The sequence below is a fragment of the Silene latifolia genome, chromosome 1 (assembly GCF_048544455.1).
Source record: "Silene latifolia isolate original U9 population chromosome 1, ASM4854445v1, whole genome shotgun sequence".
NCBI lineage: Eukaryota > Viridiplantae > Streptophyta > Magnoliopsida > Caryophyllales > Caryophyllaceae > Silene > Silene latifolia.
The window spans coordinates 46,734,424-46,762,138 of record NC_133526.1 but is presented as its reverse complement, the minus strand read 5'-3'; the positions used below and the strand labels follow the sequence as shown (position 1 = coordinate 46,762,138).

The window sequence follows — 27,715 nt, the reverse complement described above, 5'->3', positions numbered from 1 at the left end:
TTCGGGAATAAAATTAAATAATGTTTCTATTTCCAAAGAGTGTTGCATTTACAAAAGTAGACGGAAAATCAAATACACAGAATGATTTGAGTTGAGTTTACAAAGAAACGCAAAAAGTAGATGAATTGTTGCGAAAATATTCCTACCAAAACGACCGACGCAGAGGCCAGAGGCCGTAACGAAGAGTAAACACAAGTCCATTTCCCATGTCACAAAGTAGAGTTGTCGTACTATCGCATTCTTAACTTTCCAACACCTCACTTCACAAACATATGCTTTACATCTTTACATATCTCCCCTCTCTCCCCTCCATTCTTTTTCAAAAATCAAATACCATCATAATCAGATTAATCTCCCTCCTTCACTTGTCTTTCCATCTTAATCATCCTCCCTCAACATTAATTAATTAACTTACCCTAATTAATCATCCTTCTTAATCTCCTATTAACCCAAAATGATCAAAGATACTAATAACACTAACACTAACAACAATAATCCGACCAAAATAACCACTGATATCACCACAACCACAACCACAACCACAACCACAACTACCACCACCACCACCATAGCTTTCTGCTTCCTGCTTTCCACTACCCTTTTCGCCTTTGCCGCTTTCGCCGCCTTTTCCTCAACCTCCTCCTCTTTCTCCACCACCCGCTTATTTTCTTTCTCTACCGCAACCACCACCGCACCACTTCCGCCACTCTGTCGAACCACCATACCCGACCCAAACCCCAACTCAACCCGGACACAACCCCACCACATCCTCTTCTCCCTAAGCGGTTCCGCCACCACCTGGCCCGACCGACGTCGCTACTCAGAGCTCTGGTGGTCCCCAAACCACACCCGGGGGTTCGTCTACCTGGACCGGGTCCCCGACCCTGACCCCAACCCGGGAGACGGTCCAACCCAGCGGGTGTCCGGTTCGGTGGGGAGGTGGGCGAAGGCATCGGACAGGATAGCGAGATTGGTGAAGGAGAGCTTCGAGGCGGAGGCGGGGGAGGGGGAAGTGAGGTGGCTGGTGATGGGGGACGACGATACAGTGTTTTTCTCGGAGAATTTGGCGGCAGTGTTGGCGAAATATGATCACCGTAGGATGTACTATATAGGAGGGAATAGTGAGAGTGTGGAGCAGGATGTAATGCATGGGTATGGGACGGCGTTTGGTGGAGGTGGGTTCGCGGTTAGTTACGGGTTGGCATGTGAGTTAGTTGGGATATTGGATGGGTGTATTGATAGGTATCATCAGTATTATGGGTCTGATGAAAAGGTTGCTGCTTGTGTCGGTGACCTTGGTGTTTCGCTTACCAAAGAACCCGGCTTTCATCAGGTAACCTTCTTTTAATACTCATAATTGATCTTGTGTAAAATGCTTGTATGATACTTAATAACACGGTGGTTTTATACGTGTTTTAAGTAATACGAATATAATGTATTGCTAATGTTTATTGCTGCTTGGTGTGGTCGTGGATGATAAGGTTAGGTGATGCAAGTAGCTAAAGTGAAAGAGGGTGGTGATAATAATGATGAAAATGTAAACACACCTGTCTCTTTGAAACAAGTTAAGTCAAAAGGACAGAGTAAAATGAGTGAAGCATGTCGTTAACCAAATTTTATGGGGCGATATTGGATATATGACAAGTGTCCTCTAATGCACATGTTCTTTTTATTATGTCAGTCTAACCACAACTTTTGTAGCCTTGTACCCGTGAATCATGGACTCTATTTTAATTAATCACACTCTCAGGTTTAAGGTTGTGGGGATATAGTGTTTGTAGTATCGATTTATCACAAATTCCCGTGGTAGATGGACACTTTTCGTCTACAATGGGGGCAAAATGTCGTTTACTACTTTTGCGTTTTATTGTAAATAAGTCATATTTTTTCTATCTTAAGCTTAAGACGAAAAGTAGCCATCTTAAGGTTAAGGGAGACTTATTGTTGATTTATTAATTAGGTCTATTTAATTTTTCCTTTTTAATGAAAGGACAAACTCACATGCTCTTACGACTTATGTAATGTAGAACGTTCATTTTAATGAACCCTACACGTTATATGAGAGACAGTGGTATCCAAACTCAGTACCACACTATCCTACCATCTCCTTTTCCGAACCTCAAATGGAAGCTAAATTTTGAATTATATTGATTGTGGTTATCCATGCCAATCTTTTGTTGCCTTCAGGTGTGATTCATCCTATTTCTGCTATCTGTCATTCTGCCTATTACTATTATATTGTACTCCATTTTGAAAATCTTTGTTAAATAATTATATTATGTGTTCATTTGTTGTTGAGTAATTAAAAAATCGAGTTTGTCATCTCTTTGTTTCCTGATCTCTCCGTTTCCTTTCAATTGTTCCCGTTTTAATGCGAGGCGACCTAATGGTCCTAACTTTTGTTTGATGAGGTGAAGAATAATAATTTTTGATTTTTTAAACTGGTTTTATGAGTATGTAGTAGAAGGAAATAGAGAAACCCAAATCGAATGAAAAACTATCAGGTTGAGCCTATTCTGTGTTCTAATTTATACATTCCACACTTTTTGGTGAAAAGAACGTAAAGAGATAAAATCTGTCATCATATTCAAACTTCGATGCGTGTTGTTTTGATGCTGCATACATGTGACCCCCTTATCGCGCCATTAGCGAGAGCTTGAAGTGATGCTTTAATAGATGGGAGACCCCCTCTCTTGAAAATCTCGTTGTTGATATATAGGCTTGTTTCGCGATTGATATGCAAATGCTCAGTCGTGAGTCTTATATCTGACGGTCACATATGTGAGACAAATCCAAATATTTATGTATTTCTAATTTAATAATTGTATGGTTAATGAGTAGGTTTCACATGGAACTATTTGTAAACCTCTCATATAAGTTTTTTAAAATGCTCAAACCTTTAGTCTAACCGTAAAGTCGAAACCTCTACTGGATTGATGTCTTTGATTTTTATTTCCCAGCATATTTACCTTCCATATCTTCATTATGCAGATGGACATTCGAGGAGATCCTTATGGCTTTCTAGCAGCCCATCCCGTGGCTCCATTAGTCTCGCTACATCATCTTGACTCCGTAAATCCTATTTTTCCGGGTCAGACCCAAGTGGACTCTTTGAAAAAACTAATGCAGTCATATCACGTTGATCCCGGCCTTACTTTACAGCAGAGTTTCTGCTATGATCGCAAACGTAAATGGTCGGTCTCGATTGCTTGGGGCTACACGGCCCAACTGTACCCTTCCCTTATCTCGTCCAGGCTGCTCACTACACCTCTCCAAACATTCCGAACCTGGCGTAGTAGTAGCAACGGGCCGTTTGTGTTCAACACCCGCCCGTTTGTGGATGATCCATGTGAGAGGCCCATTGTATATTTCTTGGACCAAGTTCAGGATGTTGGGAAAGGCAAAACCTTGAGTACTTACAAGAGGGTTCCAGTTGCCGGAAAATGTAACCAATTAGCCTACAAGTACGCGATGTCGGTCGATAAAATTACTGTGACCGCCGTGAAAAGTAGCCCTGATCAGTGGTTGAAGGTTTGTTTTCCATCTTTTTATCCTTTATTTGAAATATAACTTTCATAAGATTCATAACTCATTAAAACACCTGAGAAATAGGTCGCTAACTTTGGTTCAGCTGGATTATTGATGAGACACTTCATTTTGTGTCCGAGTCATTTTCGAGTCAATAGTTATGACTTAATGAGTAGCGTCAATCTCATCCAAAACGGTGTTGTATCTTTTGGATGAGATTATAGTTATTATTAGCTCGGGTCATTTAAAAGCAGGTTTTTTTTTTCGGGTTTTTGCCAATTCATTTGGTATTATCATGTGTAAATAATAGGTGTTATAACACGTCAACACAGGCAAAAGTTGTGTAAACCAGTGGCATGGTATGACAGGATGAAGTGTCGAAATGTTGAGTAAACATGAACACAAAATAGCTCACTAAGTATGACACTCTTATGAAACTTAAATGTAATCCGGTAAGAATCATCAGTATGTTTGTTTGAATACTGACAAGTTTGATGCATTTCGATGAACAGGCGCCCCGAAGACGATGTTGCGAGATTACAAATAGCTGGACTTTGAGCAATAACATGAAAGTAGAGATTAGAAGCTGTAAACCAAGGGAATCCATGTCCATATAGACTGTAGATGTTAGCAAATAGCTGCTATATATAACACTGATGTACAACATACTCTACATAATAAAGGGTAGAGCCTTATATAGCGGGTGGTGTCTCAAGTCAGTCAATTAGTCTCATTGTAGACGGCTATATCTGTCTAAAGTTGTAGACGGGTCAAATATGTCACCACTTTCGTAATAAGACAAACCCCACCATCTCACTTGTTGTTTGTCTTATTATGAAAGTGGTGACATATTTGAAGTTGTTTGTCTAAAGTGAGATTTTGTGCAAGTGCAAATAGCTGCTTGAGTTTGTAGCTTTCATGTAAAGAGGAAAAAAGATACAGCATATATCAATACCATTTACATCCCCCCAAAAAAATGAGAAAAATGAAGAGCATCGAAACTCGAAAGAGTAAAATTGGGCAAAAAGAACAAATGACCTGCAACGAGAGGCTGAGAAACTTCAAGTGCATAAAATGTGCTAAAATTCACCACAAACATATATACATAAGTCAAGATCCTTAAAATTTTGCGATGAAGAAGGGCTTGCTGAAATTAAGCTCATGAGTTATCTTTCAATCTTATAAATACCACTCCTAAATTCATCTCTTAATATCAAATCTTGAAAATAATCTTCTAAATCTACATCCATCTTCTTCATTTCACAGAAATCAACTAACATTTGAAAATGAACAACTCCCAGAGCGCAAGCTACAACGCTGGTCAAGCCAAGGGCCAGGCCCAGGTATATTGTTTGCGACTTTTCTAATGTTTTTTTCCCTCTTTAATTCCGTACCCTCTAGTCGACTACATCTTTATGGTAAGATCAAGTGAGTTCTATAACTTTGAGTGAATATCAATGTCCCATATATTTATCGGTTTATACTAACTGGCCGTCTTGCACGTGTTTTTTTTTCCCAATTCTTCTTTTCGAGTTCTCATATGATCAATCCTGTTACAGCCCCCATTTCAATGACTTTAAAAAAATAGGCTAGAGAAATGTGAATTGTGATAATTGACACTTTTATGCACCAAGTATAACCTTTAGCTGAAAAACCGTCAAATCCTCCACAGGAGAAGACCGGTCAGATGGCAGACAAGGCCGGTGACATGATGCAGTCAGCTAAGAAATCAGTTCAAGAGGTTTGCCATTAAAATCTGAATCTTTTTTTTTTTTTTTTTGACAAGGATTGTAAACCTATTTCTTATTCTTGTGAACATTATAAAAAGCGGTTACTGACATTTCTCGTGTCGTCGTGAAAACGTGATGCAGGCTGGTTCACAGATGAAGGCCAAGGCACAAGATGCAGCTGAGGCCGTCAAGAACGCCACTGGCATGAACAAATGATCTACTGCAAGTCTGCAATCTCTAGTTTCTTAAATAAGCCATAATTAGAATTAGTATGGGAGTTCCTACTCCTTTTATTTTGTAATAAGTAGTAGGGTTAATTCATAAGAATAATCCAACCTATTGCTCATCTTCTCATAATAATCCGAACAACGTTTTAACCTATAATAAACCCAACTTCGATAAACCTTCTCTCAAAATAGACTCGCTTAGTTTTAACCTGTTTTAACAGGTCATGGATGACTTGTTGGTAACGTGGCAGTAATAAATAATAATAATAATAATAATAATAATAATAATAATAATAATAATAATAAAAAATAATAATTAACTACTCCCAAAATAGCCAAATCCTCCACACTCCCACGGGTTTTTCAATTTCATTTTTCTATTCTATCCTCCATCTCCCACAATTGACAATTCACGCCGTTTAGAGTTGCCACTAGTCGATTGTCGATGATGACACTACCATTCATTCGTCGACAATTCAGACCACGCCGGCGAGCGGCCATCCTATATCGTAACTTCCCTCCGTCGATGGCGACACCTATACTGTCCATTAAACAGGGACGGAGACCATGAAACAGCCACGTTTGTCCCGAATACGTCGCCGGCACAATTAATTTTGTTTAATTTTACTTTGATTTTGTTAGATCAAGCCATTACATCTTCAGTTTTGGAAAAAAGAAAAAGATTAGTTAAAGGAGAGTGACGGCTTGTGGCCATTCGATGACGACGGTGCGGAATAGGGGGTTGAGGGCAGTGGTTCGATGGTGGTGGAGGCGTAATTGGGTGGCAGTGGTGGTGGTCAGATCAGGGCGATGGTTAAAGGGGGTCAGTTGGGAAGATGGTAGTTTTAAGTTTTAACATAAAAAAAATTTAGAAGTTTTTTTCTTTTGTTATCTAAAATTCAAAAAAATAAGGTTTTAACTTAATTAACAGGTAGCTGGTCACCCAGTCTAATTTCAGAAGTTAATAGTTAAAGATGGGTTTATTGTGAGTTAAAACGTTGTTCGGATTATTATGAGAAGATGAGTAATAGGTTGGATTATTCCTATGAATTAAGCCTAAGTAGTAATAGTAGTAGTATCAAAGAATGATGCTTTTCAGCTCATTCTCTCTAGGCTTTGGTTACCTTTCTAATGGAGTAATAATCTAAAACCTCTTAGTTTTGCATTCTTTTTCCCCACAGTTCGTTCGCATTCATCTAATTTAAGTCTCACATTCTATTAACACTCTAATTTAGCTTTGGTTATTTTTCTACTTAAGTAACCCAAAACCAAAACACGAATAAAAGTTACCAGTAAAAATAGCATTATTCTACATTATTCTACATCATTCAGTATCTTGAATAACAGTTTGGTGCCAGAGTCCACAGAGGTTGGTGCCATGATAATGTAAACATAAATTTTCGTACCCCGATTGCAATCCTAGATCAGGTTAAAGGGGTTTTTTTTTAGGCTAATTAAGAGAAGATGCATCAAAATATAGTCGTGGAATAATAAATAATAGATCATCTATTCCCAGATGCAGATCTTGGAGGGGTAAAAGCCCTACAAGGGTAAATAATATCTGGAGGGACGTAACCCTCGCCCGGGAAATAATAAATAGACCCCGAAGAGAATACATAACAACCGGAGGGACGTAACCCTTGCCCGAGAATATAAAACAAGTCATGGAGGGAACAGACCTTTGCTACAGGATAAATAACATCTGGAAGGACTAAAGTATGTACCTTTCCCAGAGAAAGAAAAAAAAAAGTCAAATTCCGTAACAGGCTATAAACAGAAATATTTAGTTGTCAGTGATCATCATCAGTAGGGGCACAAGGTAAAAAAAGAATTCTCATTTGTTGTACCAAAATGAACATCTACAATGGCAAAAGTGTACATGTACTGCAACATAAAACGATGATATACCAGGGATCTACTTGCAAAAGAGAGTTTCTCGTGTTGAGTTTCCGGTTGTTGGGTTCACCCTGAAAAGGAAGATATGATCCATAAAGCTTAGAGCATATAATAACAGAGTAAATGAATGTTCAAGTCATGAAGAAACCGCCTCACCCATCAGCAACTTTGCAAAGGTATTCTCGCTGATCATCTCTCAGAGGCACATCAGTGAAATCTGGTTGTCATCAGTGGTTAATGCGCAATTAGTTTTCTTACAAGAAATGAGTATTTAACGTTGAAAATCGTTAGTTGACCATAAGTGCAGACAATAGAGCTAAAATCTGACTTTAGATTTCCTTGGCATATCATAACAAATTCTTATATGAGAAAGTAATCCACGCAATACAGTAGTTATTAATGAGTACTCCGTATATGGGAAGGTTTTTTGGTCAAATGCTTTGGTCTCCTAATATATAAATACTAGTATTGGTGCCCGGCTTCGCCCGGGCTACCTTTACTTACCATTAATTTTTTTTTTCATTAAATAAAATTACTTAAAGGTGCATAACCCATAAATTTATCATTAATATATTTTTCTATGGCATATCCTACAATTACGATTAAATAAATTTTGAGACAAATTCACTACTCCCGCTATTAATATTTTACTCTTATTAATGAAACAATAGTAATAGCATTTAACTACTTGTCCGTAATCATTGTTACTTTCACTACTCCCGCCGTAGTTATTGTTACTGCCATTACTGCCGCGTTAATATTGATAATTTCACTACTCCCGCCCATTGTTACTTTTATTATTGCCGCATTAATATTGATTATTTCACTACTCCCGTTTTTTCTACCACTTTCACTAATCTCGCTGATAAGTGATAATATTGTTACTTTTACTATTCAAATGAGTGATTACTATCATATAACTATATCCAATGTTACTACAATTCTTTTCTTTACTGACGAAATTACTTTTACTACTCATGCATGCAATTTTAAGAGGATTATATATTTATATAAATATATTACGTATATGAATTAAATCAAATCGAAAGAATCATGCAATATTATATATTATGGAATATAACTTAAATTATTTATAACCTACTTAAATTATATTTTTGTACGTTGAATAATTAACATCTCTATACATCTAATAAATTATAAAGTTTAGTAAAATTGCATAATTTTAAATTTAATATATGAAGTATAATTTTATGATGATAATAATTAATATCATAAGTGTGCAGGTTTATACTAATTAATTATTTTATTTAAAGGAAATTGACCATATTCTAGTATTCTATAAATATTTAGGAAAATTACCAAGCTTATTTCTTTTAGTCTCTTTGAAACTGACCATCTTAATCAATTATTTTATTTTAAGGAAATTGATCATGTTTAGGAAAATTATCAAGCTTCTATATAATTTAATTTTAACCCAAACTATATAATATTTGCATTGAGATCCGTTAATCGGGTCCATCACACGGTGCTAGTGATTTAAAACTATATAGTATAATTAATTTGTATAACTTTCTTTAATTACATTGAAGTCCCTTGGTTTCTGGAATTAATATATAGTATTGATGAGACTGTTTATCGGGAGAGTAGGAGACTAGTTGAATCATTTATCAACTAAAAAAAGGCTCATAGAGCATTTACTGATGATCCCACACACTCAGACAGTGTTTTCTTTGAATGTCAAAACATGAAATTTGGGGACAGGTTAGTAGCTACTAGCTATTAACTTTTCTGTATGACTGAGTATCTCAATCTAACGTTCCGGATTCTAGCCTAACAAATTGGCATTATGACAATATAGAAACCACATGATCTTCTATACAACAACTATACCTGCTCCTGTAATGTTTGATCCTCTAAAAGATGTGTTGCCGGTGGTCAAAGCTCCCTCCAAGTTGGCATTGGTTAAATTAGCCTGCAGAAGCATCCGAAAAAATCTTACGCTGCCAACCGATTCCTATGTCTTTGACTATAACCACAGGTTTTTAATAGTCACGGACTCACGGTGTTTATAGATCCAAAAGCCATCCCATTCTTCTTCCAAAAAAAAAAAAAAAACTCCTCAATATACAACCAATATCACATCCATCATTCTGTAGTGTTGTGGGAATTGGGATACCGTAAAACAAACCTTTGTTGAGCATTTTACCCAAGTCTGGTGTTGAACACTAATAAGATCTATAATTATTACATATTGTATATAATAATAACTAACAAATTTAAAATGGACAAAAATTCAAATGGGTACTACGTAATAATAAACCAAATTTTCAGGATCGGCCATTAGTGTTAATACAACTTAGACTTGTTCCTCTTACTGATTTATCAACTTATAAATGTCATATCTGGATTGAAAAGGAAAGGATAGAGTAGACTATGGTTTACCTTGGTCACATTTGCCAAGGAAAAATCAGCCCCTCTTAAATCAGTGTCTGAAAGATCAGCTCCTAAATTTCATTAAACAACAGATATTAGATGAACACATAACCAAATTACATGGATATCACACATTGATCTCCGATGCTCAAAGAGAACCATTTTGCGTCAACTGAGAGAAAGTAAGCAATCAATTTCAGAAGATACAACTTCTTGAAGCCTCAACACAATCCAAATAACAACACTCTAAGAAGATGATCCAAGATTCCTAGCTGCTCTTGGAATTTCAGCTCTAGTCGTCATCTCCCCTCACTCTGCTTCGTGTAGGTGTTTAAGGTGGTGAAATTGATGAGGCCATAAAACCAACCATGAAATTAGGCCAAAGTAAGCACAACCTCTAACTCCAATCTAAATTTTTAATGGCATTGACCCTAAAGCAAAATTATGAATTCTAATTCCTTGGTACAACAATAATAACTTCAGAATAAAAACCAGCATAACTAGTTTGACAATTCGTTTTGCTTTATTCCATCATAATCCATAACCAAAGAATAACACGGCCTAGCTCCATTAGAAATAGAAACAATTTTAATTTCATCATACACAACTGTAGCTTAAAAAAGAATTGAATTTGCTACCCATTAGGTCATTTCCCTGGTCAATCTCCAATCATGCCGGTGCCATACTCGACAATAATTTGTTATACATTCGGGTTCTAAGTCCATGCTTCAAGTATCCAGCTTTAAAAAGTGAAGTGATCAATCACTCATTAACATTAAATGTACATGTTCTCACAAACTCTCATTATCATGATTTCAAACAAGCTAGAAGCAGCAAGCAAAGAAGAGGATATAAAAAGAAACCTGTTAAATCAGCATCAAAGAAACTGGCACCCAACAAATTAGCTCCTTTAAAATTGGCCATTCGCAATATCGACTGCATCAAATAAGCATTTCCAATGAGCCCATTTTTAATCAAATCAACGCATATCACTATTTCCAAATTCTTCCTATACAAGAAAAAAAAAAGAAAAAGTAAATAAAGTGAGAAAATTGAAAAACCGTTTTGAAGTCTTGCTTGATCAAAGTCTTTCCACTGAAGTCTTTGCCTGATAAATCCTGACCTCTTGTCACTCCCTGCCCATACGGTCCTCCTCCCTATTTTTTTTCACATTAACACCTTATTATATCTACATTTTTGTATGCGCGATTTGCAGGCTATCACATATTCCCGTAATAAAAAGGTAGCGGGCTGCGTATACATTATTGCATTGACAATTGATAAGTTAAATAAAACTAAGAAATATACCTTGAAAGCAAGGGCAGGGTGAGTGAAGCAAAGGGAAGCAGAGAGAAGAGCAATCAAAGTTGCAGAAGCAATTGGAAACAATGCTGATTGTTTCTTATCATCTGAGACTAGTAAATTTTGAAGTTCCTGTTCATTATTTGAATAAAAAAACAAGTTATTAAGGATAAGATGATTAGATTAAGGTAACGAAACATAATTGTAGACAAAATGGAGAATTACTGTATGAGGAAGATGATTAGATGAAGGGGAAATAGAAAGGGAGGGATTAAGAGCGGGTTTAAAGAGAGAAAGAGGGGATTTTGGTGGGATTTTGAGACTCAAGGTGATGTTGAGTGCTGCCATTGTTGTAACTACTTGTGTTTCTACTTCTTTCCATTATGATTGGCCTACATTCTACAATCTTATGCTTTGGATTTTTTTTTTCGTTTTGTAAAACATGATTTTTTTTAGGGTTTTTTTTGTCAAACACAACCTTTAAAAAAAAAATTCTTTCAAACACCACTTTTAAAAAAAAAGTTTGTAAAACACAACCTTAAATAAATTTTTTGTTGTCAAACACGACTTTTTGGCGAAGGACTTAACATTTTGTAATGGGGTAACTTTCAGTCGATGTTTGAGATAGCAAACGATGTCGGTTTGAGGCGTTTTTGGACTCGTTGGAAAGGTGAAAATACAAGCTTTGCAGGGGTTATCAATACGATGGTCAAAGGCGGCATTATGTGGGGTCCATTGATGTGTAAAGTAAGGCTGGTCGGAGAGATTAGCAGGTGGTCGGGGATTTTTAGTGGGTCTTTTAAAGAGGTTATGATGCTTTGTTTGGTCTGAATATTGGTATGTAGGTAGCGGGGAGTGTAAGGTAGGCCGTAGTTGTGTTGTTTTTTGTGGTTGTTTGTTGTAAGTGCTGGTTTGAGGTGAGTGAATTGACCCATAAAAAGAAATCATACTTTGACATTCTTTTGAATGTTTTTTACCTTCAGATTAACTCCTCTCGAACCATCACTTGTAACCAACAACCACCACAAACAACACAACTAATACCTACCTTGCAATCCCCGCTACCTACGTACCAAATTTCAGACCAAAAAAAGCATCATAACCTCTTTAAAAGACCCACTAAATATCCCCGACCACTTGCTAATCTCTCCGGTCAGCCTTACTTTACACAACAATAGACCCCACATAAGGCAACTTTTGACCATCGTGTTGATAACCCATGGAAAGCTTGTATTTCCACCTTTCCAACAAGTCCAAGAACACCTCAAACCGACATCGTTTGTTATTCCAAACATCGATTGAAAGTTACCCCATTGCAAAATGCTAAGTCCTTCAGCCAAAAAGTCGTGTTTGACAACAAAAAATTTATTAAAGGTTGTGTTTTACAAACTTTTTTTTTTAAAGGTGGTGTTTGGAAGAATTTTTTTTTTAAAGGTTGTGTTTGACAAAAAATCCTTTTTTTCATTGTTCATTTCATCACAAAGGAGTTGTAAAATGCAGTTTTTATTATGAAAGTATTATTGTGGTCATTATTTGTGGATATTCATAAGTCACACTATTATGAATGTATATAATTGTAGTATGAATGTCCTTAATGGTAGATGGTTTTAGACTCATCACTTTATATTCCTATTGCATAACTCCCCCCTTGCATTGTGTATATATATATATATATATATATATATATATATATATATATATATATATAGAGAGAGAGAGAGAGAGAGAGAGAGAGAGAGAGAGAGAGAGATTGAATCATGTGAGACACCCTTCTTAGGGTGAGGCGGCTGGACACCTTCTAAACCGTCAGATTAAAAAAAATACAGATGTACTAGATGATGCCACGTGTCCCCAAACAAAACCCCCATCAAACACACATTTCGTCCTTTCCATTTCACTCATTTACTCGACATCCTTCACTCGCACAACATCGCGATCTCTCTCTTTACTCTCCTTCTTCAACTCGTGTTCTTCAGCTCGTCTTCGCCGTTCACTCGCATTTCGATCTCCATTTTACCACTCAGATCTTGATCGTCATCATCATCCTAATTTCTTTTCGGATCTAGGTAATTTTGATCCCCTAATTTTCATTCGATTTCATTCCGCTTCAATCAAACTTCGATCAACTTATTTAATTTGTTCAATCTTCTATCAACTCATTTAGTTAGTGATTCTCGCTAATGTTTATCTTTGGTTTTGATCGATTTCTTCGCTTCTCGTATGTTTCTTTCCTTTTCTTTACTAGATTTCGATTTTTTGTTGCTTAATCTATTAAATTTTGGTTAGAATCTTATTTAATTAGTTTAATTACTGAGTTTTGCTCTTGTTTTACTATTTTCGTTCACTTGACTTCATCGATTTCTTTGCGTTTTATTCTCGCAAATTCGATTACGCCCAGATTTAAGTTTCAGTGTTATTGTTCACGGTTAGTTATGATCGATTTTATGTAACCTAGGTTTTTGATTTAAACACTCATTATGAAATGCTTATCATAATGCCTAGGTTTGTGAACATATACCTCTTACTCGACTTTTCTTTGTTCTTAGTTTCATAGTTAATTTTAGTTGTTTTGACTCTATTTTTGTGAGTTTCTGGACGCTTGAGTGTGATTACCTTGTTGTTCTTTAGAACGTGTTTCATATTCAGAGATTTGATGAAATTTCAGTAGCTATTTCGTCTTTTTAAACGTGTTGTTGCTTGAGTGTTCAATCGACTGTTGCCGAAAAGAGTTTATTAGTTTGTGTTATATCAATTAGTTTGTGTTGAATCAATTTACTGTCTTCTAGGTTAATCTACTTGATTTGTTAGTCATTTCAGAGGTTAATTCCGTTATTGTAGCTTTGTTTCTGATGTTTATTACATTAATATGTGAATGTTGGAGCTAATATTGTGAATGTTGGAGCTAATGTTGTGAATCTTGGAGCTAGTTTTGTGAACTTTGTGCTGATTATGTGAAACCGTCCATAACATTGCTCATTTATCTTTGATTTAGTATAAAATTGTTTTCATATCAATCCAAAATGCAAAATCTGCATACCAGATGGCATTAGAACAATCTATGGCTATAGTCAAGTTCCACTTTTTGTATTTTTTGACAGAACTGTTTTAAAACTAGATCCATTCAATTCTCATCGAATAATAAGCTTTTATTATTCAGATTTTATTATTGTTAGTAATTTCCAGTTTTCTAGGTTTTACTATTGAATTTGTTCATCTTACACAACTATTATTTTGTTTATGTATTATCTCTGGTTTTCTCTTTTACTTTTCTACATTTTCCTTGCTTTTTCTTGTTTATTTATCGGCTGTATGTATGATTCTTTGTCAGATATGTTTGATTGCTTCATTTTCCTTCAATCCACTTCATCTCTTCGATTCTCTGATTAAATTGATGTTATTCATAATTTAGCTAACTAATTTTAATTAATCGCTGATTTCTGTGTTAATTGACGACCAATTTTTGCAGGTATAGCAGCATCAGTGGACTCAAATGGAGCAGGTTAATTCACCTCCTCCATCATTTTTACTTCTATTTGCGTATTCAGCTGTTACGGTATATTATGCTGAAACTGTGTATTTTGTGGTGGCATAGTATGAAAAAGTGGAGATCATCGGTGAGGGAACTTACGGCGTGGTATATAAGGCCCGTGACAAGGTCACCAATGAGACCATCGCTCTTAAGAAAATTCGATTAGAGCAGGAAGATAAGGGTGTTCCTAGTACCGCCATCCGCGAAATCTCTCTTCTCAAGGAAATGCAGCATGGCAACATTGTTAGGTACCGCTACCGAGTCCCTCTCATTTCATTTCATTTCATTTTATTTCCTAATTATTGCGTTTCTCGACTTCATTGTTGTTTTGTGAAATTGAAATGTCAGGTTGTAGGACGTTGTGCACAGTGAGAAGCGATTATATCTGGTCTTTGAGTATTTGGATCTTGATTGAAGAAACACATGGACTCTTGCCCTGAATTCTCAAAGGATCCACGTATGTTCAAAGTAATTTCCAATTTGTCAGTTTTTTTGATAGTTAATGCAACTTGTCATTTTTTTTGTCAACTTTAGCTGGTGAAGGTCAGGTTGCTGTTACTTTTATCATTATGAGAGATTGTTGGCCTGACATTGCATTCTTTAGTTAGTTTTATGATTTTGTGGTTCCTGGTGATTTTCAGAAGCATTTGCTTGATTTGTATGTCATGATATCATCTTAGTTTTAATGGATACTTGTAGTGAATAAGTGAAATCTACTCAACTTGAGTCTTTATACTTTTATACGTGTCTCATTTTTAGCTACTACTCTCTAATTATTGTCATTTCACCATTTTCAGCTTCTTCCTACCAAACTGGTTTAGAATACATACTATCTCTACTCCACTGTGTATACGGTCAAGTCTTGGAAGCCATTTTATTACCAGCTCTGCAAAATTGGACACTTTCTGCCATTTACCAGATTAAATAGTGTCTCTACTAGAAATGTTTTGCTATCATGGACACTTAACTTCTTGCATACTATAAAAGTGGCGGTGTTTTCATCATTCTTGTAAGAAACTCCTTAAACTAGGATGTTAAGTTTGGCAAAGACTTTTCATTGTTGCATATCTAAAGGCTATTAGCTTAAGGTTCCCCTTATTTAATCTTTGTTATGTACTCGTATATCTTAACGGCTATTAGCTCAAATGGGAGAGCAATGTGCAAATTTTGCACAAAGGTATGAGTTCGAATCTCATATAGCCTAGTTAATTTAAGAATCTAGTGTATTAAACTTAAATACAATAACATTGAGGATGAGTTAGCCAAATCCGTACTCAGATGTGCAAAATTGAGGATGAGTAGAAGAAGCTCAAACTTAGATGTCCACAAACGGCGTGCATAAGCCAAAATGTCGTGCAGAGCCACTAAGGGAGCACAGGATTACAATTTTGAGTCCTTTGTAAAGTCAATGTTAGAAATTATCTAAATTGGGTGCAATTGGACATGACAGAAAAGGCCAAAACCCAAAAGTCCACTAGAGAAATACCAATTAGGCTTTGAAGTGTGATGCGATCAATAACCAACATGGGAGTCGAACCCACACCTTGTGCATTGCACAACGCTCTGCCATTTGAGCTAATTGGTTTTAAAATAATTAAATCATTCCACTAGTTTTCATCATGTGAGTTGTTCCCTTATCTCTGCTCCCCCTGCCATTATAGGAACGACTGAAGAAATTGATTCTCGAGGTGTGCTCTAGTTCTTACCTTGAAACTTTCCATTTTTTGGTTAACTGCTACGCTCAAAAGAAATAGTTGTCACTTTGTTATTTTGCTTTGTACTAGTATAGTACAAAGAAAAGAGCAAAATACGTAATTTTAACCACTTATGATGATCAAGTTTCAGAAAACAAGCCTTAAGATTCAATAAATAAGGTATGAGTTTCACAAAATAAGGTCTGAGATTCACCAAATAAGGAAAAGAGCAAAAAAGGTGATTTTAACCACTTATGATAACCAAGTTTCATAAAACAATGTCTGAGATTCACAAAATAAGGTCTGAGATTTACAAAATAAGGTATGAGATTCACCAAATAAGAACAAGAGCAAAATAGATAATTTCAACCATTTATGACCACGTTTCACAATATTACCTTTTAGTTTCACAATATAAGCTCTAAGATTCACAAACAAGGTCTAAGATTCACAAAACAGGCTCTAGGATTCACAAAATAAGAATAAGAGCAAAATAGGTGATTTCAACCAATTATGACCAAGTTTCACAATATTACCTTCTAATTTCACAAAACAAGCCGTAGGATTCACAAAACAAGGTCTAGGCTTCACAAAATAAGAATAAGAGCAAAATAGATAATTTCAACCATTTATGACCACGTTTCACAATATTGTCTTTTAGTTTCACAATATAAGCTCTAAGATTCACAAAACAAGGTCTAGATTTCACAAAATAAGAATAAGAGCAAAATAAATAATTTCAACCATTAATGACCACGTTTCACAATTTTACCTTTTAGTTTCACAATATAAGCTCTAAGATTCACAAAACAAGGTCTAAGATTCACAAAACCGACTCTAGAATTCACAAAATAAGAAAAAGAGCAAAATAGGTGATTTCAACCAATTTATGACCAAGTTTCACAATATTACCTTCTAATTTCACAAAACAAGGTCTAAGATTCACAAAACAGGCTCTAGGATTCACAAAATATGAACAAGAGCAAAATAGGTGATTTCAACCAATTTATGACCAAGTTTCACAATATTACCTTCTAATTTCACAAAACAGGGTCTAAGATTCACAAAACAGGCTCTAGGATTCACAAAATAAGAACAAGAGCAAAATAGCTGATTTCAACCAATTTATGACCAAGTTTCACAATATTACCTTCTAATTTCACAAAATAAGCCGTAGGATTCACAAAACAAGGTCTAAGCTTCACAAAATAAGAACAAGAGCAAAATAGATAATTTCAACCATTTATGACCACGTTTCACAATATTACCTTTTAGTTTCACAATATAAACTCTAAGATTCACAAAACAAGGTCTAAGATTCACAAAACAGGCTCTAGGATTCACAAAATAAAAACAAGAGCAAAATAGGTGATTTCAACCAATTTATGACCAAGTTTCACAATATTACCTTCTAATTTCATAAAACAAGGTCTAAGATTCACAAAACAGGCTCTAGGATTCACAAAATATGAACAAGAGCAAAATAGGTGATTTCAACCAATTTATAACCAAATTTCACAATATTACCTTCTAATTTCACAAAACAAGGTCTAAGATTCACAAAACAGGCTCTAGGATTCACAAAATATGAACAAGAGCAAAATAGGTGATTTCAACCAATTTATGACCAAGTTTCACAATATTACCTTCTAATTTCACAAAACAAGGTCTAAGATTCACAAAACAGGCTCTAGGATTCACAAAATAAGAACAAGAGCAAAATAGGTGATTTCAACCAATTTATGACCAAGTTTCACAATATTACCTTCTAATTTCACAAAACAAGGTCTAAGATTCACAAAACAGGCTCTAGGATTCACAAAATAAGAACAAGAGCAAAATAGGTGATTTCAACCAATTTATGACCAAGTTTCACAATATTACCTTCTAATTTCACAAAACAAGGTCTAAGATTCACAAAACATTGTCGGAAGAGGGGTGTACCAAGCTGCATCAGGCTCGATGCTGTCATCGCACTTGGGGGGATAAGCGTCAGGGCTAGCAAGCTTCTTGTTGTAGCACTCGTTGTCGGATTCTTTCCTCCATACAGCAATATCGTCCTTTTTGTCAAATAACTTGAAGCACATAGAGGTTAGCAACTTTTGAAGTTTCTCATAATCCGATCTTTGTTCCTCAATGGTAGTATTCCACCCTCGCCAACGGTGCTCATAGTTAACAGGAGGTCCGGATAGAACCCAAAACCCCCCTGGCTGAAGTATACGGTGTATTTCCATAAGGTATAATCCACCTACAAACAGGAGAGACAAAAAAAGAAAATACAAAGTTAGCCTACGTTATTTCAGCAATTTGCTTTTGCTTTATATTCCGGTCTCTTTTTCCAATTCAATACTAGGAGGCAAAAAAACATAAAGCTATCTAATATCATTCTGGAACTTTAATTTGGCTATGTAAAGCATGTTGCCAGAAGAATTCTTCCCACACAACAGGACAGTTGGACACTATTTTATACGAAGAAAATGAAATTATTTTCACTTATAAAATAGGCGTGCCTTACATAAGAATATGAGTAATACAGAAGCTATTTAAGATGCAATTGCAAAATGACTTTCAATAACATCGACATGACATTTATATAGTAGAAGTTTAAGCTCAACAATAAAACTAGAAGAGCGCATACCAAACCCAGTCCATGGAATAAGGCACCTTGAGCAAAAGCCAAAACATTGATGTGTATTCCTCCATCAGAAAAGCCAAAAGTTCCCTTGGAAAGTAATTCCACTCACCAGACGGACCTGCAGAAAACCAGTGTCTTAGAAAGACCAATAATTTGGCAACTGATTAAATATAATACACAACCTCACTGACGAAGTACGTAGCTAACATGAGCAAGGCTACAATCCTAATTAACATTTGAGAGCATACCGGCTAAGACATAGTGACCTTCGACCGTGATCACACTAATGACCCTCTAGACCATACATCATAAACACAACCATGAACCAGCTCCTTAAAAGGCAAAACTAAACATCTGTTGAGCTATACGCAAAGCATAACTTATTCTCCATTAAATCATTTTGCAAAATTGTAAGCAAGCTGACACAGAAATGGCAACAGACTTAAAAGAGACCGAAACCAATACCTGAGCAGGATAACTAATGTATTTCAAAGCCTCAATCCCCATAGCCGGGACAATTGTATTCGTAAATTCCGCACTCCAATAACACCATCATGGTCATGGAGCACCTCCCTTACTTCCTCTACACCAAAGATTAATCGCTGCTCACTTGCTCAGACACCAGCAAAATTGCATTAAAACCATGTCACCTAAACTGCATAATACAAGCTTAAAGTACCAAATTCAGCTAAACTGTTTCCGTTTAAGAGAATCAGAGATAAACCAATGCTTACATATAAAGGACCAGATCAAACAGATTACATTTTTGCGCCAAATTTTATATAATAAGTTGACGTTTGTAAAGCTGTTGTTGTTTGTTCGATTACCCACTAAAATTCGCACAATCAAGTAATCAACCAAATACCCACATGATAATTAATCACCTATTCCCACCACACTTTCCTCATATTACACAAAATTGAGCCTTCGATTCCACTACAATCACAATATTTTACAAACTAAAACTGAAACACAAATTAATCGAGCTCAATTTTGATCAAAATTATGAAATTATCTCGAAATTATTCAAATCTTCTTCGAAATTCTTTGAAATCACGTTGTTGTATGTTATTTTGATAAAATTACCTTCAAATTAATCGAATAAAGTCTTCTGAAATTGCTGAAATCACGATATTATTGCTGTAGCTTGTTGATCGGCAAATCGCTGCAATTGGAATCACGATATTAATCGCTTCACAACCCTCATGGAATTCATCAATTGGAATGAACAATCGCTGCAATTGATGAATCGTTGATTAGTTTATGGAGTTTGGGTTTGTAATCTATGAACAGTCGCTACAATCACATATTAATCGTTGATGAAGAAAATTTGTTTAGATGTTTAGAAAAGATGAACTGACAAATTAGGAAAAGATGAATTGACAGCCCACATTGAATGAGCCCGTTTAAGATCAGTCCACATTCCGTCCGCCCCAAGTTTAATGAAGGAATTTGGTGAGGCCGGCCGCCTCGCCATAATTAACGGCCTCACGGATCCGGCCAATATATATATATATATATATATATATATATATATATATATATATATATATATATATATATATATATATATATATATATATATATATATATATATATATATATATATATATATATATATATATATATATATATATATATATAGAAATAGGATCAAATGAGTTAGGGTACTTTTGGTGAGTTACCCCTCTAAATCTGGACCATTCATCTAACATAAGATATATAGCTGAGATTTAATCTTACATCTCATATATAAAGCAAATTTTTGACACTTGAACTTCTTTTTTCCTACTTTTTTTAGTCAGTTTCTCTATCTCTCTATCTTTCTCTCTCTCTCTCTCTCTCTCTCTCTCTCTCATAATTTCGTTCGTCAGTTTCTGCATTCCTCGTTAGTTTTCTGGTGTTCTCTCTCATAATTTCGTTCGTCAGTTTCGTTCGTTGTTCTCGTCAATTGAACTTCAGTTATTGTGCTCAATTTGTTCGTCTTCTACTCCATTTTCGGTTTCTCTCAACAGGTAATCAATGAACTCAATTGAACTTCAGTTATTGTGCTCAATTTCCGCTGATTTTCTACTCCATTTTCGGTTCCTGTTCTTGTTTTCTACTTGATTTTCTTTTGTTTTCTGTGTTTATTCTTCATTTTAGTATATAGTTTAATTTATTTTGTTTTTGTTGTTAAATTAAATTTTTTCAATTTTTCCGCATAATTTAGGGTTTTGTAATTCATTTTTTCATTTTTGTATCTTTTCTTGACGCTTTTCTTTTTTGTTTTGAATTCCTGTACATTCTAATGAACATAATGTGTGTTTGTTTGTAATTATTTGTGTTATTGTAATATATTGATATTGTTATTGTAATGTAATATATATATATATATATATATATATATATATATATATATATATATTCTATTGTGCTAATAAGAAGTATACACATTTCTCCCATCACTTACTCTTCTTCTCTAATCTCTATAGTTTATAATACGTTATCAGTACGACGCTCTAATCGAATTAAAACACACTATTATCTTTTACTCGATTCAGGTATGTTTCCTATCATTGTTATAATATAGTTTTAACGACTTTTTATTTTTATATAATGTTTTACCCATGAATATTGATAAACGACTCTAACCGGCTGAGCATACATTAGATTCAGCTGAACCATGTACCTTGTCATGTCTAACGTTGTAAGTTGTCTTATGAATATGTGAGTTACTGACATAGAAGTCTGACTAAAACTTCTACATATAATAATTACCATTAATAATATCTTCTTCTTTAAATGTTTTATTGCGGATTTGCGGTAGATTATAGAATATGAAAATATTTTAGTTGTTTACAGCTTATAACCATGTGTGCTAATCCTATCCTATTAACATAATTCTCATTGTTATCACCATGTTTAAGTTACCTTGAATAACAACTACTATAATCTTTTACGTCTGATATCGTTTACATTTTTGAATGGATTAATAACCTATAGATCATATGTTCTCATGTTTGTTAATCATCCCATAACATATATAGTAATAAATATGGAAATAATAGACTACTAGTTTTCTTGCCCGTGCGTTGCACGGATATTAAAATAATGTGTCGTAAATTTCACAATAAAATGGAATATAGACATATAATACATCTATCATGTCTAAGATTTTATGTATTCCGCATGACCAACAAATAATTCCCGTTAACATAATATTCACTTAAGAATAAAAGAGAGTTTTTTTTTTTAGGAAAATAACACCAATATGAATTTAATATACTCCCTCCATACCAGACCAATGGTAACATTGACCGTTTTGCCACTATTCATGGTCGTAGGGAATCTTTGATATTATTCTTAATCTATAAGACAAGATATAGTCGTGTGAGATCTTGTTTGATTTATCGTCATGAATGCTATAAGAATATCAAATTTTTATAATTTTTAATAATGCGTAACAAAAGATATTTACATTGCAAAACGTGTCTCGACAATTGTGAAAAAGTCAATGTTACCATTGGTGTGGTATGGAGGGAGTATATGATACTTGGACTGATGGTTTTTAGAATTTGTTCATTAATACCTGTTTATTTTTCAATTGGTCAAGGAAAACAATAATATCTACTCTGCATAATCAACTCAATGATGAAACAAATCTCCTTCTTTCGAATAACAATCATAATTTAATCATTGTTGGATCAAATTGTAATTATGTAAAAACATTTAGAGGTAGTTAGAATGTTATATCTCCCGGTCAAACTATAGAAGTACGTTTGAATATGAACCAAATTCCGACACAATACTATATGGCTAGAGCTGCTTATTACCCCCCTGTCTATAGCAATAGCAATAGTCTTGGTCCCCATCTTCTCATTTGAAACAAAATCTTTCACGCAGCGCAGACCCCTATTTTTCTTCCCTATTCACACACATGATCTAAAACAATTTCATCCCTTGAAAGATCGATCGTTGTCTCCGAAACTTATCTCAAATTTATCCAACCAAGTGAAAAACTAAACCCCTACTTCTAGAAAAATCCACAATCCAATGGAAACTAACCCTTGGTCTCGACAATGTTGTTAGAATTAAGATTTTACTTTAATTTGGATTGATGGGGTCAAGATTAAGTTTATTAGTATGATCTTTTGAGGTTTCTTGTTATTATTCATGTTACCTATATGTTTTAATGCAACGATATTTTGCTGATAAATAACTTTATTTATTATCACTATCATCGTTAAACTTATCACCCTCCACAAATGCACCCTCCCTCCACCCCACTAATTTACCCGTAAAATAAAACATCAGCTACTGTGATTAGTTCTTACTACTTGAAACAACCTCCAATCCACTACCACTATCACTACCTTTCTGCCACGTTTTATATCTAAGAAGTCATAAATCACATTCACCTCCATGAAACACCAATCTTTACTCTAGATGATATGGATTCCCGTCTCCCTTATCGAAGACAATTTATTTCTCCTTCAACAAAGAGAAGTTTAAGAAGCAATCTTCCCTCTTATCTCTCTCTCTCTCTCTCTCTCCATTCCAGATACTCAAACAAAGTGTTTGGGTACTATGTTTGTAAATTGAATAAGTTTGAATATTATATATATACACGAACTTTGCTATTTATTTCATTTTGCATAAATAAATCTTACTACCTCCATCTCATTTTTATTGTCCTTTTTTCTTCAAATTTTATTATCTCATAATTATTATCCCCTTTCTAGATCTAGTAAGGAAAAACTTTAGTCAACCAACTCGTCGCAATCAACCTCATTCCCACTCAAAACAACTTTTAGCCCACTACTTAATCCCTTCGGTTCACACATAAAACGGTCTAAAATACAAAGTTTTCATCTCTCTCTTGAAAAGTCCATCTAACTAACAGAAAACTAACCGCTACTTTCTGAACTTCATCATTTTTACATCCCGCAAAGATTAAGTTGAACATGACAAAATAAAATGCAGAAGCTTAGGTTTTGTTTGATAACGACAGATTGAACATTTTTTTTTTAGCATTTTGAGAGTTTTTACACTATTTAAATAACAAATGTGCTATTTTGAGTGTTGATCATCGACATATTGAAATAGTAGATTGTGGAGTAATTTCATGTTTTACATTATAACCTTTAATTAGTATATTATAAGAAAATAAAAATTGAGTTTTTTTTATCTCTGAGGAAATTAAAGATCAAACTTTATCTTTATCATATTTATAATTAATATTCTTCACTTAAAATATATAAATTTAAGCAAGTTCAAATAAGTTAGCTAAAAGTTACTCGTGGTACCATTTTTACTTTAAATTGTAAAACAATCGCACAATAAAGTTTTTCAAAACATTTACTCATTTGTCATAATATGATATTTCGATTTGCAAATTAGCAGCAACTTTCTTTATCTTTTAATACTCCTTAAAAAATAGATATCAAACTTTGTACTTATCAATAATTTGTGAATATCTTATTTAAATTTTGATTAATATACTTTTATATAATGACAAATGAATGTAAATAATATAATAATAAATTATCAATAAAAGTTGAAGTGTATTGTGAGCTAGGTTGCACGAACACTCCTCATAATCGGTGTTCCCGTGTCGGACACCCGTGTCGGACACGACACTCGTCGGACACACGTCAAAACGTGTCGGACACCTGTAAAGCCGTGTCTAACTTTCATCTTTTATTTGGGCACGTGTCTGACGCGCGCCATGGTATTTTGAGCCGTGTCCATGGTATTTGGACACATCTTCAAACGGAAAGTTGAATTATGGTAAATGACGTGAATTGTTATATGGTTGAATTTGGTGGGCAAATGATGTTCTTTAGACAAGTAATGAGATGTCGAAATAAATTAATTATAAATTGGTTTTGGTTTTAGAAATGAGAATAAGTTAAATTTAACATCAAATTTTACCTTCATTTATTTAAATTTAATATCAAATACTTTTTCAAAAAATAAAATCACACATATATAACTACAATATATATATTTTATTAAATTTAAATAACGTGTCCCGTGTCCTAAATTTCATGGGATGCCGTGTCCCGTGTCCGTGTCGTGTTCGTGTCCGTGTTGGTGCTACCTAGATTGTGAGTGAAATAACTTTAAAATTAGTAGGAGAAATACTTATGACATTTGAAAAATAAACTTCGTATTATGTATAATTAAATATGACATTAGCAATAACAAAAGATGTAGGGGCATATTTTAGCATTCATTTTACTCTTTACATGAGTAAATTCCATGTAGTACGTATTATGCATGCACATTTGTCACAACCCAGTTCTGCCTAAGGCCTTTTAGCCTCATAATACCTCATTTTTTTTAAAGTTGTTATAAAATTGGATATTACAAATATATCAAAGGTTTTTTTTCCTTCTAATTTAATAAAAAGTGAACAAATACTAATGAATAATTTTTTAATATTAATAAATTGTAGATAATTAATTTATTTCCTGTTTCTAATAATAAAATTGTAAAATAATTAATTAATTCTCATTTCTAATAGGAAAATCGTATTCCTAATTATAATAGAAATTTTTTAAATAATTATTATCTCCTAATTCTAATAGTATAATTAGGAAAAAAAGCCTTAATAAATTGTTAATTTATTTCCTATTTATAATAGGAAAAATGTAAAATAATTAATCAATTCTCATTTCTAATAGGAAAATTATATTTCTAATTATAATAGAAAAATTGTAAATAATTAATTATCTCCTAATTCTAATGCTGATAGTATAATTAAGAAAAAAAAGCCTCCTTTAGTTATATACTAGATTTAATGCCCGTGCTATGCACGGACCAATTTGTAATATTCTTATTTATGATTTAACCTATAATAATTTAGATTATCAAGCACTTACGTCATATTATTTGGTTCTCTCTTAATAAAAAAATCAATCTACTCGATTCGGTTTGTTTATTTGTTATTTTCCCTAATTATTTACTCTACCGCGTACATACTAATACTGAATTATTATTTATAAATTGACCGCATGTTATTTCAAATTCTCAAATTTAACTTAAGTTACACTGTATAAAGGAATGGAAGATTATCAAAGTGCAATATCACCCATAGTCCAACCTGCTCAAACGCCTTAGTAAAGCGCTTATTGAAAAAAGAAATCATAGTCTTGTAAGCTTAATCAAATGTAATATATGAGTTTTTAACATTGTCACCCTATAAAATCAAATAGTTAATCCTCTTGAATGACTTTCGGAAAAAATCCAACACTGAGTGAGGGAGTGCGATAGACAGAAGTGAACACTTGATAGGTTACATGAATAGGATCGTATATGGAATTTATTGTGAGAGAAGATTGCAATTCATATTGAAATTTGTAGTATAAAATCTAACAAACATTATCGTAACTATGCATGTAATTATCTTTGTATTCAATTAGAACAAAACAAAATATCATCTTTCATTCTGATCACACAATACTACTCACAAATAGGATTATACATCTAGTTGTACCATAAGCATGGTACAACCAAGTATAAGAATTCAAGCTTATGTGTATTCTTTCTGAGCTAATTTAAAGTTCGTGTGTTTTAATGTGTAAATGGATGAACTCAATACTTTCTAATAAAGCTCATATTCTTTAACATAAAGCTCGGATACTTTATCACAAAGCTCAGTCCATGAATTGAATACTACTCACAAGTCACACATATTTGTTAGAGGGTAATAATTATTATGTGAGACCGTCTTATAATATAAGACAGTTTATTTATACAAAGATTACTCTTTTCTCGATAGCAATAAATGAATAATTTTTTCTAAAAAAAAAAGACAATCTTACAATGTAAGACCGTCTTATTCTAGAATTTGTGTTTAACATAAAAAAAAGGGTTTTTTGTCGAAAACTACCTTATATTTATGGGTATTTGTAAACAAACTACCTTATATTATTTTTTTTGTTTTCAACTACCTTGGTTTTCTTTATTTTTGGTCAATAACTACCTACGCTAAGAGTCTTGACAAATTTGTTCTAATTAGTGGCTGTAACCTATCCTACATGACTCTTTTATGCTTTAATCTTGCTTAGTCCCGATTTTGGGAAGTCATGATGTACTTATGCTTAGCTTTAGTAGATGTTCGTAGTTATTATTAAAATGTGAAAATATAAATCTTGCTTACATGAAGTTAAATTGTGGTTTGACTTGATTGATTATTGTTGTTATATGTAGACAGAGTCATGTGAGATATGTTAATGTCGCTAAATGGACCAAATCTCGTCATAGTTTCAGCATAGGTAGTTTTTTACCAAAAAAGGAGAAAACAAAGGTAGTATAATACAAGAAAAATAATACAAGGTAGTCTTTTTACAAATACCCCTAAATATAAGGTAGTTTTCGACAAAAAACCCAAAAAAATATTTTACCGACATTCCAAATATAAGGGAAAACTGAAAAATCATGATTTTGTCAATCGATAGATTAGAGCTTCGTCAATCACTCAATCCCCACTATAAAAACTTTATCCAATTTATTTGTCATCATCTACGAAACTTATTATTCTTACTTAACCCGTTTATTACTCACGGAGTCACGGATGCGGGTGAAATTGGTATCACATAATCAAAATTCAAACATAACAATTGTATGCACAATTTTACCAGACTCACTTACATAAAATAAATTGATTAAACATAATCTCTAGGAAAAAGTAGTCAATTAACTTCTACTAGATTTAATGCCCGTGCGATGCACGGGCCAAATTGTAATATCCTGCGATTTATGATTCGTACTATGATGACTGCATATGATTT

The 27,715-nt window shown here is 34.0% G+C and overlaps 3 protein-coding genes and 1 pseudogene across 3 annotated transcripts; 3 read left to right on the top strand and 1 right to left on the bottom strand.

Annotated features, from left to right (window-relative positions):
- The first annotated feature begins 187 nt into the window (after positions 1–187).
- LOC141604990 (uncharacterized) lies at positions 188–4,227 on the top strand. Its single transcript, XM_074423606.1, has 3 exons — positions 188–1,333; positions 2,992–3,531; positions 4,041–4,227. The coding sequence occupies exons 1-3, from the start codon at positions 455–457 to the stop codon at positions 4,143–4,145; spliced, it is 1,524 nt and encodes a 507-aa protein (XP_074279707.1). The 5' UTR covers positions 188–454; the 3' UTR covers positions 4,146–4,227.
- Positions 4,228–4,693: 466 nt separating this feature from the next.
- Positions 4,694–5,583, top strand: LOC141605005 (uncharacterized). The gene is made up of 3 exons (XM_074423630.1): positions 4,694–4,871; positions 5,201–5,269; positions 5,400–5,583. Exons 1-3 carry the CDS (start codon positions 4,815–4,817, stop codon positions 5,472–5,474), a joined length of 201 nt encoding a protein of 66 aa, XP_074279731.1. The 5' UTR covers positions 4,694–4,814; the 3' UTR covers positions 5,475–5,583.
- Positions 5,584–7,099: 1,516 nt separating this feature from the next.
- LOC141604997 (thylakoid lumenal 15 kDa protein 1, chloroplastic-like) lies at positions 7,100–11,478 on the bottom strand. The gene is made up of 8 exons (XM_074423617.1): positions 11,303–11,478; positions 11,084–11,209; positions 10,837–10,932; positions 10,639–10,711; positions 9,785–9,846; positions 9,233–9,314; positions 7,538–7,598; positions 7,100–7,452 (listed from the first exon to the last, which is right to left on the bottom strand). The coding sequence occupies exons 1-8, from the start codon at positions 11,423–11,425 to the stop codon at positions 7,401–7,403; spliced, it is 675 nt and encodes a 224-aa protein (XP_074279718.1). The 5' UTR covers positions 11,426–11,478; the 3' UTR covers positions 7,100–7,400.
- A 2,986-nt stretch (positions 11,479–14,464) lies between these two features.
- Positions 14,465–15,214, top strand: LOC141645865 (cell division control protein 2 homolog A-like; annotated as a pseudogene).
- Positions 15,215–27,715: the final 12,501 nt, after the last annotated feature.

Coding starts and splice junctions, on each gene's coding strand:
- LOC141605005 (XM_074423630.1), top strand. CDS start 4,815: ATGAACAACTCCCAGAGCGCAAGCTACAACGCTGGTCAAGCCAAGGGC. Junction 4,872..5,200: donor AAGCCAAGGGCCAGGCCCAG/GTATATTGTTTG, acceptor AATCCTCCACAG/GAGAAGACCGGTCAGATGGC. Junction 5,270..5,399: donor CTAAGAAATCAGTTCAAGAG/GTTTGCCATTAA, acceptor AACGTGATGCAG/GCTGGTTCACAGATGAAGGC.
- LOC141604990 (XM_074423606.1), top strand. CDS start 455: ATGATCAAAGATACTAATAACACTAACACTAACAACAATAATCCGACC. Junction 1,334..2,991: donor AAGAACCCGGCTTTCATCAG/GTAACCTTCTTT, acceptor TTCATTATGCAG/ATGGACATTCGAGGAGATCC. Junction 3,532..4,040: donor GCCCTGATCAGTGGTTGAAG/GTTTGTTTTCCA, acceptor TTCGATGAACAG/GCGCCCCGAAGACGATGTTG.
- LOC141604997 (XM_074423617.1), bottom strand. CDS start 11,425: ATGGCAGCACTCAACATCACCTTGAGTCTCAAAATCCCACCAAAATCC. Junction 9,315..9,784: donor CCTTGGCAAATGTGACCAAG/GTAAACCATAGT, acceptor ATGCTTCTGCAG/GCTAATTTAACCAATGCCAA. Junction 7,453..7,537: donor CTTTGCAAAGTTGCTGATGG/GTGAGGCGGTTT, acceptor CTTCCTTTTCAG/GGTGAACCCAACAACCGGAA.